Source organism: Galendromus occidentalis, unplaced genomic scaffold (genome assembly GCF_000255335.2).
Source record: "Galendromus occidentalis unplaced genomic scaffold, Mocc_1.1 scf7180000077183, whole genome shotgun sequence".
Taxonomy (NCBI): domain Eukaryota; kingdom Metazoa; phylum Arthropoda; class Arachnida; order Mesostigmata; family Phytoseiidae; genus Galendromus; species Galendromus occidentalis.
In genome coordinates this window covers 1,008,178-1,025,186 of record NW_003805171.1, presented here as the reverse complement: position 1 = coordinate 1,025,186, position 17,009 = coordinate 1,008,178, and the positions used below count along the sequence as shown (strand labels likewise).

The 17,009-nt window shown below is 51.2% G+C and overlaps 3 protein-coding genes across 3 annotated transcripts; 2 read left to right on the top strand and 1 right to left on the bottom strand.

The window, feature by feature from the left end:
- The first annotated feature begins 680 nt into the window (after window positions 1-680).
- Window positions 681-1,685, top strand: LOC100901771 (glutamate-gated chloride channel subunit beta-like). Its single transcript, XM_003741531.1, has one exon. It carries the CDS (start codon window positions 681-683, stop codon window positions 1,683-1,685), a length of 1,005 nt encoding a protein of 334 aa, XP_003741579.1.
- A 5,730-nt stretch (window positions 1,686-7,415) lies between these two features.
- Window positions 7,416-9,385, top strand: LOC100901631 (uncharacterized). Its single transcript, XM_003741530.1, has 6 exons — window positions 7,416-7,572; window positions 7,935-8,089; window positions 8,407-8,559; window positions 8,669-8,840; window positions 9,054-9,203; window positions 9,292-9,385. Exons 1-6 carry the CDS (start codon window positions 7,484-7,486, stop codon window positions 9,383-9,385), a joined length of 813 nt encoding a protein of 270 aa, XP_003741578.1. The 5' UTR covers window positions 7,416-7,483.
- A 1,781-nt stretch (window positions 9,386-11,166) lies between these two features.
- rin (ras GTPase-activating protein-binding protein 2) lies at window positions 11,167-13,710 on the bottom strand. Its single transcript, XM_003741491.3, has 4 exons — window positions 13,540-13,710; window positions 13,253-13,395; window positions 12,493-13,126; window positions 11,167-12,310 (listed from the first exon to the last, which is right to left on the bottom strand). The coding sequence occupies exons 1-4, from the start codon at window positions 13,570-13,572 to the stop codon at window positions 11,588-11,590; spliced, it is 1,533 nt and encodes a 510-aa protein (XP_003741539.2). The 5' UTR covers window positions 13,573-13,710; the 3' UTR covers window positions 11,167-11,587.
- Window positions 13,711-17,009: the final 3,299 nt, after the last annotated feature.

Sequence of the window (17,009 nt, the reverse complement as noted above, 5' to 3'; positions counted from 1 at the left end):
TGTTCACAGAGCAGAATCAAGCGGCGGTAAGATTTCAAATGTTCCTGAACCATGCGCCATCTATGGAAATCTCTGATCTGGTCATCGATAAGTTCCACGGAATGCCTTAGCTCACTGTATTCTAGAGCACATCCATCTCCGCTTCCCGCATTGCGTGTGACACTGACGCTAGCTTGATCACCATAGATTCCGATGAGTGATATCTAAGTGACTTCTGCGATCCTGCATGACTTTCGCTCAGCTTTCTCCCCCCTATTCGAGGAGTCCTCAGTGTCCAGTCTTTGGACCTGGGATTAGGTGGATAGGCAGGCTCGACCGGAGAGCTTCAACGCTTCGGTGTCATGGATCCCACAGAGAAATATGCAAGCAAAAAACGTCCTTCCTCCTCGAGATGAGAATTTCTCAGAACAGTTCATGCCGCCGGAGCCGGTGACGAATCGCTCTGACGGTGGAGGATTCGGATTCGCGGCTCCATATCGGGAGTCCCATCGCTCAGGGAAGGAGTGCTGACCACCAGAAATCACGCTCGAATGCAACGTCGCTCGGTGCTCGCTCTCTCATGTGGGCCACGGGAGATTCTCTGTCGTCAGGTGACGCTCGAGAGAGATACGGCCTCCGGGCAGAGTCGCGGGAGAGGTCCGCTTCGTCGCCGAGCAAGAACACCCAACAGAGTGTATGTGATGGCTCACAAAACCTGGATTGTTCTCGTTTCGTTCGCAGCTTTCCTCGATTCGTTCCCGTGCTCGGCGACCGACCCGCGGATCGTCAAAGTCGACATCGAGCTGAACGATGTCCTCTCCATCGACGACAGAGCTGGGAAGTTCTCAATTAAGTTCGAGATGCTCTCTGAATGGTCCAGGTCAGCAGCGAATGATTCTTCCGATGCTCCGAATTACTTCGAGCCCGAAATCTTTCTCGACACCGAAGAAAACCTCAACTCTATCAGAAGCTTCACCCAGACCACTAATGATGGACGTGTGCAACAGCTGCGAGTCTTGACTTCAACGTTTCTATGCGAAATGGATTTTTCGTGGCTCCCCATCGACGAACAGAAGTGCACCATAACGATCCGGAGTAGAGTTCACGACAAGAATGAGCTCATTCTTAACTGGATCGATGTCATAGAGAAGCCGAAGAGGAGCGCGGACAAGAACTTCACCATTAAAAAAGTCGATCAATCCGCGGACGAGGAGTGCTTGCAGAGAGCGGACTCGACCGATTACAGCTGTTTGCGTCTCACGTTCGTTTTCCTTCGGAATTATAGACCTTACTTGATCTCGTACATGTTACCGACTGCCGTGTGTTCCGCGGTGGCTTGGCTCACATTATTCGTCCGCTCTTCTAGCCTTCGCAGTTTGATGACAGCACTCACGATACTCGCGACCGGAGGTTTTACCTACACTACTTATCTAGAGTTGCCTTGCTCACATTGCGCGAAGTTCCTCGATGTCTGGACTGTTCTGGTCTGTGGTTTGGTTATTGTATGCTTCCTTGAGTTCATTGTGGTGCAAAGCGCTTTCAAGCGAATAGTCTCAGGTCGGAAGAGATACACAATCAATGATTTGAAACCGAACTGTGTCGATGGTCTCTTCCAGATTCTAGTGGGTGCATTCATGAGTTTTTCGATCGCATTTTATTTCACTTACATGTACGTTGTTATCAATGGTCGGGTGAACGTCTTTTGAGAAGGGCCGCTCGGTGTCTGGTGAATCGATTCCAAAATGCGGAGACGTCAAGTCACGGGTGACGAATGATCCCGCTCCCCGGAGTCTCGAAAAAGTCTCTCGTCTCAATCTGTGCGTCGATTCCGGATCTCCACCCTCAGATTGATCGCTTCTCCGACGAAGCGCTGAATTTCCAAGATCCTGGCTCATCTTCTGTACATACCATGGGGAAATGATACTCATAAAAAACTTCATTCAACGAAAATGAGCCGGGTTACCGGTTCTACGTGTGAACCTGAGATTCCAGCTCCGATAGGGGAATACTGGGTATCCACAACTTATGGGGTCTCCAACGTGTTCTCCCTGGGATAGGACCCTCGGAAATTCCATCACCAACGCGCACGAGTACGAAAAAATTATGTTTCGCCTGCTGTCCGGCAAATAAAAATGGACCTTGGTCTCGATGAACTCAGAGCGCGCGTCCGTCAATCAACCGTCCCGGAAAACGATACTCGGTTTCCGACATTCTTTGTCCATGGGAGAGGACCCACGCACAGAGGGGAAATCTGGCGAGTCAAGGGAGTTTTCCAAGGAAGTTAGGAGCTGTATCACCCAGCATTGAACGATGGGGCGCTCGTGATCGTCGATAAAAATCGTAGGCGAGCAGCTCGATCTGAGCTGTCGCGAGATCGCTCCCAGAAATCCGAACGATCTACCGGTGCGACGCGACGGTTTAGCGCCGTTCCTTCTCGAAGAAACCCGCTTTTCTCGCTATGATGAGTAAATTTCGTTTATTTACAGAATATCCTCAATTTATACAGACCATCCTCCGGCACAGCTCGATTGGATGGGTGGAGCATGGGGATAGGAATAATGGCGAACTCCTCAAGAGATACAGTTGAACTTCGGTATTATCAACTAATGACTGCCGAGAAGGGTCGAGATGATCGAGGACCCATGGAAACACATAGAAACCCTCAAAAAGCCCACCGTTCCAAGCATCGAAAAGCTGATAAAATCGAGGTGAATTCACGGGAAGTCGTTGCAATCGAGCTTGATACAATCGAGGTTCTACTGTATCACACTTTCGAACATACACGCTCAGTAAATCTTCTCCGCGTTTGGATCAGGACTAAACTCGATCAGGCTGCATTTGATTGTTCGCGATCCCTCCGCTGTGCTGCGGCTAGTTCACGTCGTCTTTCGAGAGTTCTGTCGTTGAGCTTCCCACAACAAGCGCAGAACGTGAAGTCGCGAGGAACTGTAGGTTGCCGTTCTGTTCGAGCACTCGCCGACGTTTGCGTCGTGGGCACCTCCACACGGCGGTCACTTAGTCGGATTCCGCATCTGTGACAGAAATTTATGGGAAGAGTACAGGTTGATGGGACTGGGGGATGTCGGCACGGGTATCTTCTGTTCCGGATCGGAGCTGGACGACGATCCTCCACTGCTTGGGCTGGAAGGTGTTGTCCGCTGGCTCTCTCACTGCGCTGAAACACGCGGCGGGTTCTCCGTCGTCGTATCGGGGGCCTGGGTGGAGGCCGCATGTCGGAGAGGCGACCTGTGTGAGGATTGACTCAATCCTCCGGATGGGCAAGCCACTCGATACTCTCCTCGGAAACTCCGAAAACTGGCGAAACAGAACTCGCAGTGGTAGCAAAGCGACTTTCCGCGAGTTTCCTAAGTCTCGGACGCGACTCTGAAGGCACCGTCGCGCTCGTACGCACGAAGACACGGGGTAATCCGCGGCTGCAACCGACTTCTTCTGACGGACACTCCGCGCCAGGTTTGCCAATGTTCTCCGGAACGCGCTAAGCTCGGATAGGATAATGCCCCGATGGAACCTTCGTCAAGAGAGTAGTCTGAGTCGGGGAGAATTGGGTTGGAAAAAGTTGAAGATGAAGTTCGCCGACGGATAATTCGGCGAATGATGCCGATGATCTTCGATCAGCGGGAGATTCGAATCGCACATCCCACCACTTCCCTTCCCTCCGCGAACTCTGCGTGGTAGGCGATTCGGAGCCTCGAGAAATCTGCTCATTTGAGTTCATTTCCAAATGTAAATAATTTTTCCAATTTTAGGCTCTTCTGAGCATGACTTGTCCGCCACTCTCGGTGTGATCTGCTTAGGATCTCTTTCCTTTGTTCATTGCTCTCGACTATTACGCAACTCTGAAATCATCTGCTACTATCAGTTCCAGCTTTTATTTTTCCATATTGGTCGATTCACAGGTGGTGCCTGAATGTTGGAGCTCAGATTGTCCCAGAACAGGTCTATCTTGGTATGCGACTCGTATCCCATATATTCAACCCTTAGTCAGGCGCATACTCGAGGGAAGGGGGGGGGGGGCGGTCCGACTCGGATGGCGTTTCTGCGGGAAGCTGAACGGAAGAGGATCCAATGGTGTCAAGCTGAGCCAGACGACCGTATTTCTCCGGATGGAAGAGCTCGCTCTCGTCAGGGGAACGACCTTATCGGAGGGCGATCGACAGAAAGGAAACCGCGTGCTGGAATTGAGGGACATGCTGAATTTGACGGGCTTTCCGGAATCCGATGTGGAGGATCGTCCAACCGTGGAATTTCCATCCGACGACTTCGAAGTCGCCTAAGAGGCTGCATATTGCTGTAAGATCGAGCTACCGACTCCTTCTCGGAGGAAATTCTTCGAATCAGCTATAGGTACAAAGAACGTAGGCTGGTCTCCTCCTATATGATCGATAGAAGATCGAACAGCTTCTCATGGGATGATTTGAGAATCGGGCATACATTCCAATTGGATGGGGTACGGCAACCTGAATCCCTTTCGAAGCACCACTGAAATCCCCGGAAGCGCGTGGAATAATCTCCAGATGCAGCATCGAAAAGCATGCGATGCTTCGCTAGAGTAGATTCCATCGACTGCGTTTCCGACGTCGGCGTCGCTTCTATCCGACAGCAGCTGGAATAGCTGGCATCTGTCATGACGAATGCGTCAGAAAAGGCAGAACATTGAACTGCCTCGGAGCACAACGAATTTTTCTGCCGCAAGAGGAAGGGTCGAGTCATGTGTTGATCACTTTTTGCCGTGTCACACCTCTGTCCAAGTTCTAGGGGGCTCACAACGGTCACGGGAGCCGCGCCTCTCTGCTCACTGCTTCTCAACGGTGCACATGATACCTTAGAAGATAATGGGTGCCCAGAATTTCCTCGGAGACCGCGGCGTGGAACCGGTCTACACGAGCGGAGAATCGCCCCGGAAGTTCGAGGTCTCTTGCCTTCCCCTAGGAGCCTTCCCGATGGAAAAGAATCAAGACTCTCTCGATCCTCTCGAAGTCTTCCTTTACGAGATACAATCACTGTCGATCGTCGTTGCGAACTCCATCACACCTGGAAATATCCTTGGCCTGACATTCCGTTTTCCCCGAATATGAGTGCGAGCCTACATTCTCCGTAATAAGGGTATCCTGGAAGCCATGTCTTCGATCGACATTCCCTGCGCGGAGCGCGAATCTTCCGCCCGATACCTGAACGAGGGGCGGTTCAGCCTCGGGGAGAACGAATAACTCCGCTGACGCAGATGTGGCTTCACGTAACCGCATCTATGATTCCAGAGGTTCAAGGGCTCGTGTGAATCTTATGAGTCGAGTTACCAATTAAGTATATGTAAGCCGAAGGGGGCCGAGAGAAAATAATTGACCGAACTCGGGAGTATGATGACTGCTGCTGTACTTATCGCCCTTTGCGAGAATTGGCAGTTTCCGTTGGGACAACTCCGGACCGGGGCGTTATTTTCAGGCGAATCGGCCCCGACAAGAGAAAAGTTCGATCGGAGGATCTCGGATGCCTAATCTCTGTGATAAGCGTCCTCGATCTCTCAATATTGAAGACTCGCGTATTTTGGAAGGTCGTCTCTCTGTGACAGGCAACGCATCTCGACCCCTGAAAGCTTCATCCAGAGAAGTCTCCATGATCCCCGTCTCAACGATTTGATCCGCGGGGCATGTTGCTCTTCGACGACACACGGATGTCTCTCGATCCGGATGAACAGAAGTCATCCAAAGAGAAATGCGCCGATGAAAATCGACTGACGACGGGATCGCAGCTCATTCGAAAGGGGTGCTACCGCAAGTTGAGACTGGATTCCTCCCACGAATTATTGCGAACTATCGGGTCCCTGACACGGAGCCTATGAGCGGAATGACAGAGTTTCGAGAGAATCTCTGCGAGCGATGTCGTTCAGCATCGAATAATACAGACAGATATTCTCTGAGCGAGTGACGCGGTCAACGGGGAGAAGCTCGAAGGTTGACCAGAGGAGTCGAGGAGCCAATGCACGAATTAGTAAGCACTCAGGAAGCATATCTCCACGAGCCTTGCGAAAAACATCATTTTTGTCTATACAATGTGAGCGAAGAAGCAAGAGCGGGACGGCGATCCAGGCAATGCAGAGATCCGAACAAGCGAGCTTGCGCAACTGGATCACAGCGTCCCCACATCCAGATGATCGGGGCCCCGCAGCTCGTTATAACAATCGACTGATTATGAGCTATAGTACTCGCGACCTGACTCTAACCGGACCCGCTCTCCCATATACGGGTGCTCAGAGGATACCGAAACGATCATCACTGCGTTCCTACGTCCTCAGCAACTCTAGGCAAACAATCCTGTTATCGCGAAGCTTCATCGATTTGTGCTCGGCCTTAGCCGATCACGGCTCGAGGATTCCTCAAGATCGTTTCCCGTGGGAATACAGAGGTCTTTGCGGCAAGATTGTTTCAGACGGGTGACGATGCGTCACTCGGATCATGTTCCCGCTCACAGCTTTTCGTCAATGGATTTGTATTGACCTACGCAAAACATCCCTACTGTTCCGTTGTGTCGGGGACCCGGCGGCCGCTAATGACCCATCTCATGGATGATTTCTACCGCCGGAAGCATAATCCAGTTGCTCGAATAGGGCAGCACCATGGATTCGTAGGTCGAGTCGCAGAATTATTCGCGGAGCGAGAAACTCTCGGGACTTGCAAGGGCGAAGGAACGATCAAGTACTCTTGGCACCAAGACCGGTGGAGTCATTTCAAAATAGAATGAGCCTGTCCCTCCGCAGCACAAAAAAATACCGATTGGAGTGCTCGTCTCGACGGAATTCCCCAACACCTGGCGCAATTCCGGGACTGCGAACACTGGCGGCGAATATTTCAGACCCGACACATGTTCTCGGCGCTTTCCCCGAGTTGTTTCTCTTCGCGCTTTTCGCGAGTTTTTTCTCTTCGCGCTTTCATGTGGAATGGCTGAGGCTCGAGTTTTCGAGAGAAGGGTCCGATCGGATCAGCAGGAATTTCTGCTCCGGGAATATCTCCCCCTTCGTCGCTCGTCGTTGACTTTCAATCCGGATGTGGGAGGATTCGGGGAAGATGAGGTCGACGCACAGATTAGAAGCTTCGCCGCGTCGCGGCCTGGTCGAAAACTCTCCGCAGAGGGATCGTCTCGAAGCAGAGACCTGAGAGACTGAATCCACGATACCGTACGCTCGCGCATGGCGAGCGGAAAAGGGATCAGACTCGTCCGAGTCTGGAGGTGCCCTAGGACTCGGAGAGTTCCCTGTTCCGGAGTGAAATGTGCATGTCATCGCAGGGATCGATTCGCAGAATAGATCGAATAGGACCGTCCTCAAGACCAAGCGGTGGTGCGGACAACAGGCAGACGTGGCGAGAAGGTAGGTCGCTATCTAGCAGGCAGGACGGAGCGGAATTATGCCAGAATCTGTGCGTGTGTATGGCTCGATGAGGATCCCACAGCAGTACGCTTTAGCTCGTATAGCAGTTCCGTCGAATTTCCTATGCTCTTCTTAAACTGTGTGCTCAATCTCGGCGGTATTCTCTCCTTCGTCGTCGCAGCGCCGAGCGTCACCAAACTAGCCGACGGAGAGTAAGTTGAAGCCGTCGGCTGGATCTAGATAGTGTATAACCGAGCTCTATACTGAACGTCATTCAGCTTGCCAGATATGGCTCGAGACAACTCGACTTGTCCCTTGCTCTCTTACCAGTCTGCGGGACTGTTGAACGCTGTGGCATTATCCCGGCCGAACGATGCGCATGAAAAGTTGAGAAATTTAGCCCCTCGGAGTCGCATGGCCATTTAGTGGGGTATGCTCCTGACGTATGCAAGTTGTATGACTTGGAAAGAGGCTTTTGTCTTCATTTGGGTTTCAACTGATGATCAAACCCTTGTATCAGATCGGAAAACCTCGACCATGACTATCGATTCGAATTTCCGGTCTACTGTTTCAGTGTCGCAGAGCTCGTTGTATTCCGCGCCTACTCGGACTTCCGGTATCCTGGCGGGAAGTTCTGGCTCGAGATCCAATATCAAGATGATCAGATATCCATCGAGTTCTGTCGAGTCTTCCAGGACATGCTGTTCATCCAGGAACAAATATCAAACAGTAAGGATGACTTCATGCTCAGGCAGAGCGAGGGTTCCAAGGGTCATCCGGGTGGGGATTCTCCGAGCCCCAAGCTCGCCAACAGATCGCAGACTATCTCTCGAGTCTTGAGCTCCCTTCCGTGGACATGGAGCATCAGCCCCTCGATAATTTCTACGCTCTATGGTCGAAGAAAAAGTCGCATCATGAAGATCTGCCGGAATACTTATCATCCGGTACGGTCAATGATCGGCGTTCCTCGAATCAAGGTCTTAGGGTCCGATTCCCCTCTGAACTTCACGCATCAGTTGGTCTGACGAACCCCGACTACTCCACAGATGTCGACTTTGTCGATATAACTCCTCAAGAGATGTACAACTACCTCGAAGACTGCAACCGAACGTCGAGTCATCTCGATCACCATGATAGTTTCCTGAGAAGATTTTACGCCATGTTCACCGGTGATATTTTGTATTTCGCGGTCGTGCCGGGTTAGTATATCGCATGGGTGTTGCCCAGGTCATCGAATATTCCGCATTCAGGCTACCGCACCAACCAGCAGGCCCTTATGCCATCGAAAATCTACTCTCTTCATCCCAGGAACAAAGTGGTGCGGAGCGGGAACATCAGCTCGTCACTACGAGGATCTCGGGGAAAACTGGCCTGTTGATATGTGCTGTAGGACCCATGATCACTCCTTGCCTGGCGAATACATCCTGGCCAATTCAACGAGCTCAGAGTTTAACATCACCAATACCGAGGTGTATACCATGTAAGCGATAGCGACGTCTCAAGAACTCGTGCCTTATACCTATACACCTCCAAGTGTCTCCTCGGGTATGAGGCTGCATCGACTTCGCTCATGAGCCTCCCGGACAACGGTCGGCGATCCGTACCAAGAATTTCATCAGTAAGAGCTGGTCCGATACGAGGACCATCCGAGCGCGATCGAGGTGATTCGCAGCTACGATCGTTTTCCTTCCAGGACTCGTTGCGACAAGGATCTCGAACTCAGGAAATGTCTTGAGAAAGAGACGTCGCTCGCAGCAAGGATCACCGAGAGCATCTACTTCAACATTTTGGGCGCGAAATGCTTCCAACGTACAAAGCCGGCTCGCTGTGCCCAGTTCCGGAGGTGAGTCTCCAAGCCGCTCGGAGAGTTTCAAAAAGATATCTACCTCGATTGGAACCATAATAATTGTGATATCCGGGAATCTATCCAGTTCTTTTGGACGACAACGGTGCACCAAGTATGAGCTCGATGACGACGGACCACTCAGCTGGCAAATCTTCGACCCCGACTGGCTCCTGCAATAAAGTTGCCTCGCAATTATAGCCTGTGATCATATCGGAGGTGCCTTCCGAAATGAGGAGAGGGTTTTTTCTTCGAAACGATAACCGTCAGACTATTTTTTTTTCATTTTTTCTTTAGTCTAATGATTGGATTCTGAGGTCAGGAGAAGCGACACGTTCCGATGTTGGAAAGGTGCACTCACCCACGACGATAGTATTCGACCTATTTGTAGATTATATAGACACGTTAGGGGACCTATTTCGAGACTCCCCTCCATCTTCCGCCGTTCGGTGCGGTCTTATCGGTTCAAGGCGCTCTGCTTGACGATTTGATATTGGATCAAGACGTTTTCCCGGCAAATGAGGTACATATCCTAACTGAGTCCGACTTCCGCCCCATGAAAAATCGAGTGTAGAATACCCATTTCAGAATCTGGCAGGCACCTTCATTGGCACTAGGCACCGTGAACCGCGAATGGAAGGAGGGGAAAAGGAAACAGCTCGAAAAAGTCAGAGTATGATCTTCCTCGAGAACATCAGATAAGTGCTCTCCTCATCAGTTCAAGGCGGGTTTTCACCTCAGAATGGCCAGACGATTCCCCGTGGGGGTCACTGAATATCCGCATTGCTGCCCGATCGATCGGTTTCTGAGAGGGTGTCTAAATGAAAATTCCGCCATCGTGTAGGTCGTCGAATAGAGCTGTCGAATCCTCCCCAGACCTGCATCTTTCATCCGAAGGACTCGGTTCGAAATAATTCACTGCCGTTCGCTTCTCCTGGAATCGTCTCTCCGGTCCTGTTGTTGCTCGAGACTCCGCCCCGACTGAATTCTTCGTCCGTCATGTTTTCATCCAATCTCTTTTCGAAACGACATTTGCCCTTAGATTCCAAGGCATTAGCGATCCGTCGCGGGCGCTTCCGGCGTGGATTCAGTGCATCGAGAAAATGCTGTGAGAACCCACGTCCCCAATTATCGAATTCGCTCTGAGCCATTCGCGGTGGAGAGCTTCATTTGTGAAGCTCGCCGGTCAGAAGTGAAGACGCTGAGAGTACTGTTGCCCAGCACAGACGGGCAGCTGTATTCTTTATTTCGTCTCCGACGAACTCGATCTCTCGTACAAAAGGTCGCGACCGCCGCTCCGGCGCAAGATGATCTAATTCGAAAAAAACTGAAGAACCCTTACTACAGTCGCTTTTACAAATAACCTCACTTCCATTATTTTCTCTCCTGTTCTCCCGTGTGGGTAGCACGTCCGCTCACATTTATTTGTTTGTGGGAAGTTCTATAGAGATGAATGGACCTCGAGATCGTCGTTCCGGCGGCTTTCGTTCGTAAGGGTTTCGCGATTACTTGTTTCTTGATGTGGTGGTGCTTCCGCTGAGGCCGCTGATCCACTCCCTTCCTCATTGTTGTTTGCTCTCCGCTCCTGGGTGTTGGTGATCCCTGTTTTTTTTGTTGTTTCTTCATTTTTATAATATAGTAATATAATTATATATACAACAAATGATTTGCAAGGCCAGGCCTGTGTGTCAGAGCCGGCACGGACACCCGGAACCAACGGCTCTGTGGCGGCTCTGCAACAGATCAGAACTAGAGGCCGGAGACACCCGGGAAGGCATCCTGCTTCTCGGTAGATTTCTCAAATTTCTTCTCCTCTTCCGGTTTAACTTAAAACGAAGATTCGGTTACTTGTTCAAGCCCAGCTCAAAAGTAGAACGTATGCGCTTCAAAAATAACCTCCCTAAAAAAGACCCCCACCCCGGTCCCATCGTATTCCCACACCCCATCAAGTACTTCGTCTTCAACAAGACTTCTGATGCTTTCATTCGTTCAGCTCCTTCAATTAATTATGTACAAGCACATCGAGCCCATTTGACAAGAAAGCGCGAGACCATTCAATGCTGCAGCTGTTTTTTTTCTCCTTCTTTGTCAGCTTCAACTCCTCCCGATGGATTTGGTGCTCTTCCGAAGTTGCTCCGAGTTCTCCCAGGAAAAGGGAAAAATTGACGAAATTTGAAGAATTTCCCTGAGCCTTTTCCGCGACCTTGGTTGATGCCCGCCGACGGATGAAGGCTATTGGACTACAAGGACTTACTACCACCTAGTCGGTCCTTTTCAAACGACTCTTAAAGAAATTCTAATCGAAGACCAATCGGTTGTTGTCGCCGTCAAGATCAAATCGTCGTCGTTCTCTCGATGTTGCTGAAATTGTCGATCGGCAGTCCTTAATGCTGTTGAGCTTGTGGATGCGGTTGCGGCGCGGGTCCACTCTGATTCCCAGAGCTGTTCTGACGCGGGGGTCCCGATCGTTGCGGCCTGCCATTGAACTCGCGACGACCTCCGCCACCTCCTCCATTGGGCATCGGCCTTCGTTCACCTCCTCGCTGTCCGTTGTTCAGACCTCGGGGTCCCTTCGGCCCTCCCGGAAGACGCGATTTCTTTTCCTCGAGGTTGAGTTTCACAGTTTTGCCGTCGATCTCCCAAGTTGCTCCGCTGCGACCATCCTCGAGAGCTTTCTGAACTGTTTCAACGCTGTCGAAGCACACGAATCCGAAGTTCGTCGTCTCTTTCCGTGATCCGGCAGTGCCGCCTATGTTCTTCGAGGCTGAGAGACGGAATTCCTGAACCTTACCGTATTTGGAAAACACCTCGATCAAGGTCTTCTCCTCGACGTCCTGGGGAATGTTACCGACGAACAACTGTAGATTGTCGGGCACGTATTGTTTGCTGTTGGGGGATGTCTCGTCGTCTTTGGGATGGGGACCGTGCGAATCTTTCTTCGGCGGAGTCGGCCCACCGTTCGACCGATGGCCGTTGTTGTTGCCGCGGTGTGCCGGTCGCTGTGATAAGCCTTGGGAGGGTGCAGAGCCGCCGAAAGTATTCGCCGAGTTCGCGGGAGGTCCGAAAGAGGGTTGGGTGGCTGCGGGCGGCGTTACAGGATCGCTAGTCTGAAGATTGGCTATCATTAGTCGTCGGGTTGGAATGAATGGACGGGAGGATCGGGGACGATGGGTCAATCAATCAATCGATCAATCAGAGACATAGACTGAATGAAAAAAATTAATGATAGGGGCGGGCGCGTCCGATTCGAGTTCAGCACATGCGACCTATCTACGCCTACTCTACGCACCTTCGTCTTCTGTACCATCTGGCTCCAACTGCGTGGGGCAGCGTTCGTAGTTTCCTGAGCAACGGCCGAAATCGTAGAAGCACCAGTGGTCTGAGTCGAAACCGGAGAATTTGTCGGCGTGACCTGGGTCGTTTGAGCGGCAGGGGTTTGCGCAGCCATAGAGTTGTCCCACTGGTTGTCGTCCTTCGTAGCTGATGCCGGACTGTTTTCCGGGCCGTGTTCACCGTTCAGAGTCACGTGGTCCGAAACAGCTCCCCCATTGAAAATGGGTTGTGCAGCGTGAGCCTGATCTTCCAGAGCTTGTGCATCGTCGAGCTCCTCCTCGTCGCCGAATACCTGGTCTTGGTAGCGGAAAATGTCGTTTCGCACGTAATACTTGCGAGCAGACAGCTGCACCAGGATGAAGGTCTGCATGAAGCGTCGCATCGGCCCACCCTGATTGGTGAGCTGACCGGCCACTTGGACAACGACCATTTTATTCTCGGACTCTTGAGCGTCGACGTAGTGAATTTTAGCGTAACAGTCGCGGAAGTTCAAAGCCATGATGGCTTCGTGGATGTCCTGCTGGCCTCGAACCGACTTCGATGGGGTGTCTATGCTACCATGGATGAACTCGCTCTCATCGTTGTAGAACCTAGGGATCAGTTGGCGTGAATCATTACAGAGCATCGAGAGTGGAAGAGGAACCATGAGGGGAGATTGGAAAATGTATCGACAAGGCGTGGAGGGATCTCTCGTCCTAGTCCACTCCGCTGCTTACCTGTGCAAGTGTACAGGCGAGCTGTGCAGTATCGTGTAATACTGACGCACGAACTCACGGGCCACTCTGCTCGCGTCCGGTGCCTCGCTTGGGTTGGCAGGAGGATCTTGCGCACTTATTCCGTTTCCACCTACCATCACCATCTTGATTGAGGAAGTTGAGGACTTGTAGAACTTGACAAAATCGACAACACTGAGTCTGAAGAGCTCAGATCAGAAAAACGCTGCAAGGAGAGCGAAAGCAAATTTTTCAGGGGAACTCATACTGGATTATTGTGGAGCGCCTACCCCGCGGTGCAGATAGCTCATACCTCGTGACATTCACGGTCTTTAGCTCAGAGAAAATAATGATTCCTCAACTCGAATCTCAGACCGGGGAGCAAGGACCTGGACGTAACTAAGAGCGATGGTACGATTCATCCTCTATTCATACTGGTCCCGTGAAGGAGCCGACTCTGCACATCGGGACCCGAGAAAGATAACGGGAGAGAAACAGGGCAACTCCGTCGGCTCCCGAACCGAGCCCCGACACAACGACAAAAGAATGGCCGCTCCTTGCCCGTCTGCAACATTATTTCTGACGAGGAAAATAGAGTCCGCCGCAAGGCTCAGTGGTAGATTCATGGAACAAGCTCGCGAGTATCCTCGAGTCGTAGAAATTGAAACCCATCGAGATTTGAACATCCTTCCGCTACCGAACTAGGAACATTGATTTGGCGCATGCTCCGGACGATACTGCGTGATTCCATATCGAACGCTGACTGGCGACGGGCGTATCGAATACGCGACAGCTACTACTTTTGAAGCAACATCCCAGCTCCACCACAAATGGAGTACTGATAGGAATCTGCCGCAATGGTAAGCGAGAGGCTTTCTAAGGTCAGACTCCAGAGAGCTACCGAGCCGCAAAGCAACGAGGTTCGAACGAAGGAGGAGAACTTCAGAACATTCGGAACGCGATCTACTACTCCAATGCCGGCTCGGCATCCACTCATGAGGGAATTAGCTCCTCAGCATGGGGCAGTTTTGCTTTCTATCCCGATCCATGACGGTGAAAATCATCAGACACTCTAACCGCAAAAAGCGTGGCAATGAGTCAGGGAATTGCGTTTCAACCGTTCCGGGGCGAGCGCGTTGTTTGGGCCTGCGGCGGCTGCGAGCATGGACCGGTGGGGCGCGTGTTGCTGTCCAAAAAGTCAGCTAGTCTAGTCCGGATGCGGATTTCAAGGGCTTTTCGAGGCAGAATGAGAGCCCGGAGCACACCGACCAGGTTGCAGGCTCGGGCACGCGCAAGAAGAGCGTGAAAATAACGTTGAAGCCGAGATGCGTGGGCTCAAACTCGGCACGGCCACCATTTACGACGAGGAGTCAGCCCGGGTACGGGGGGCAATTTTGGATATTTTGCGGCATAGAACTCGACGCCTCCTCTGAGTTCGATCGTGTGGCAGCCCGATGACTGCCTAATATTGGAACATTCACTCAAATCTGACCACTCATTACTGTCACGTTAGGCCTATGATTTTTTCAAGCTCCAGTCCACTGTTCCGCCCCGTTGCTCGCGTCAAAGCTCGCAAATCACTCCTCAAATGGCTTCCTATCGACTCCAGCAACGGCCTCCGAGAAGAATTCGTAATTAGCTAGAAAATCACGAATAATACAGTACTCACGCGTAGCCGGCGGTAGTATAGATGGTCTGTTGCGAGACGAGGGAAGAACCAACACTCCAGGCGTTTCTTCAGGCGCCCTCTGCCGGTTGGGTTTGAATATCGACCGCGAAAAGTGCTCGGCCTGCTCACGGAATATCGAGACACCTCGCGTTTATTCGGAGCTGGAGGTCCGGAAAGATCGTCCGTTCAGATGCAACGTTCACCTTAGAAGGAGTCGAAGTAGCGGCTCGTGAGGAGATCGTCGCTTCAGAGTGAGCTGTGGTCACAGACCACAGCAGACGAGTTCTGCAGCAGATGAGCTCTGATGGAGTAAGCGGCGAGGCACCCACTATATGAGTCCGATGATGAACGCTTCTCTCTCTCCGAGAGGGCGAAGCAGAGTTTCCGGAGAACGTGTACCCACGTTATCATTCGATTCTTTTTCTGCATAGATCTCAAGTTCGATGAGGGAACATCCCGTTTGAGAAAGACAGAGCGAAGTTCTCGCCAGAGAGATCACATGACATGGCGGACCTCACCTCCCAAGGTATTCGCGCGAAGGAGTTCGATCCAATGAAAAATATATTTGTGATGATCTTGAGAGATAATTCTCGAGAACACTCAAAGAAGCCTCGCCGTTCTAGCCTCAGTCAGATCACCGTGAGCTTCGCAATCAGCTATACTGCAGAGAAAGTCCATGAGTCCGGCGCGGCGACTTCTCACAGACAGATGGCTCCCATGGCGGGCTCGTCGAGATAGAGATCATGGTAGCTATGATCCGAGGATTCTCTGAATGGGGGGTAAACGCTATGAATTTCCGGTAGAGCAGGACTGATCTTCGAGGAACAATTCGTGATCCTGGGTTTCGGTGTGTCTTGTCCCTCGTCGAACTTCTAGAAGACCCGAAGCCCAGGAATAAATCAGCGGAATCCTATCCGAAGGCGACTTTCGATATGGGTAGTCCATACGTACGTCGTGTGCGCGGCATCGAGGTCTGTATCGGCGGTGATACCGAGCCCAGGGGCTAGTCCTCGCGTACAGACATTTTCGGGACGTTTATAAAGTAGTCGAGCTTTTAATTTATTGCTGTCAACAGGGTCGGTCGGAGATTCCTCCGTGTACTTCTTCAATAATAATGACGGCTAGCGCAACAAAGAAAAAAGTTGTACTCCCGGCTCCCTAAGGCTGTTCAGACCCTCATAGTTCAGAACGCCCGTCCCGCTCCCCTTATGGCATCGACGCGCTCCCGGGCGTACGCAGTCATGAGGCATTGACTCGACCCACGTTTATTTTCGATGGGGAGGATGGAGATTCGAGCGATTCAGGCTGCCGGGAGATAAGATATTCGCGGATGCTGAGCTGTATCACTCCAGACGTACCCCAGGCAAAACTGCATGAATTCAAGCGGCTTGGACTTCAATTCCGAGTGAAATAATTTCTCCGCCTATTTATTACGACAAGTACATTGACTCTCCATATCTGCTCTCAATTTGACAGTATTAGACTAATCACCTCGATACATTTCTATGTATAGAACTTTCACTTAGACTCGGCTGGTTTTGAGTTGTATTACCTCCTCGAAAACTGGCTGTGAATGTTCGTCGGACACCATGCAGTGGCAATATTTTTCTTCTGCTTCTGGAGATTCCACGGTCATATATTACTCTGAAATGAGGTCTCTAATTCCATACCACGATTTTGTTCGCTTTCATCTCTTGAACTCAAAACAGCTCCCGTCTCATCGGGAAATGTCCGAGAACAGTTCGGCGTCGAAGGTTTCACGAGAACAAGCCGACGACAAGCTCATTCGTCACCGACGGAAAATTTCATAAATCTTACTCTCTCACAACAGGTACAGACTCATTCTCATCCGCTCCCTACCAATCTCGATTTGAGTTATGAAGTGCCTATTGCACAGTTGGTGCCGCGGCGCTGATCGAGTAACGCTCCTAAATATTCCGCTTCTAGCTCATAGAGTTGTCTTTGTTCTTTGTTGATGAATATACATACATGTGAAGGGGCTTGGGGTGTGGTGTTTTGTTTTGTACAAATATTTGGTGAGGTGAAGGGAAAATGAACACATTCTTATGGACATCTCCTGTACCGGGTTAC

Coding starts and splice junctions, on each gene's coding strand:
- rin (XM_003741491.3), bottom strand. CDS start 13,572: ATGTCACGAGGTATGAGCTATCTGCACCGCGGG. Junction 13,396..13,539: donor TGAGCTATCTGCACCGCGGG/GTAGGCGCTCCA, acceptor TCCTCAATCAAG/ATGGTGATGGTAGGTGGAAA. Junction 12,311..12,492: donor AGATGGTACAGAAGACGAAG/GTGCGTAGAGTA, acceptor GCCAATCTTCAG/ACTAGCGATCCTGTAACGCC.
- LOC100901771 (XM_003741531.1), top strand. CDS start 681: ATGGCTCACAAAACCTGGATTGTTCTCGTTTCGTTCGCAGCTTTCCTC.
- LOC100901631 (XM_003741530.1), top strand. CDS start 7,484: ATGCTCTTCTTAAACTGTGTGCTCAATCTCGGCGGTATTCTCTCCTTC. Junction 8,560..8,668: donor GTATTTCGCGGTCGTGCCGG/GTTAGTATATCG, acceptor TCTTCATCCCAG/GAACAAAGTGGTGCGGAGCG. Junction 9,204..9,291: donor CGCTGTGCCCAGTTCCGGAG/GTGAGTCTCCAA, acceptor GAATCTATCCAG/TTCTTTTGGACGACAACGGT.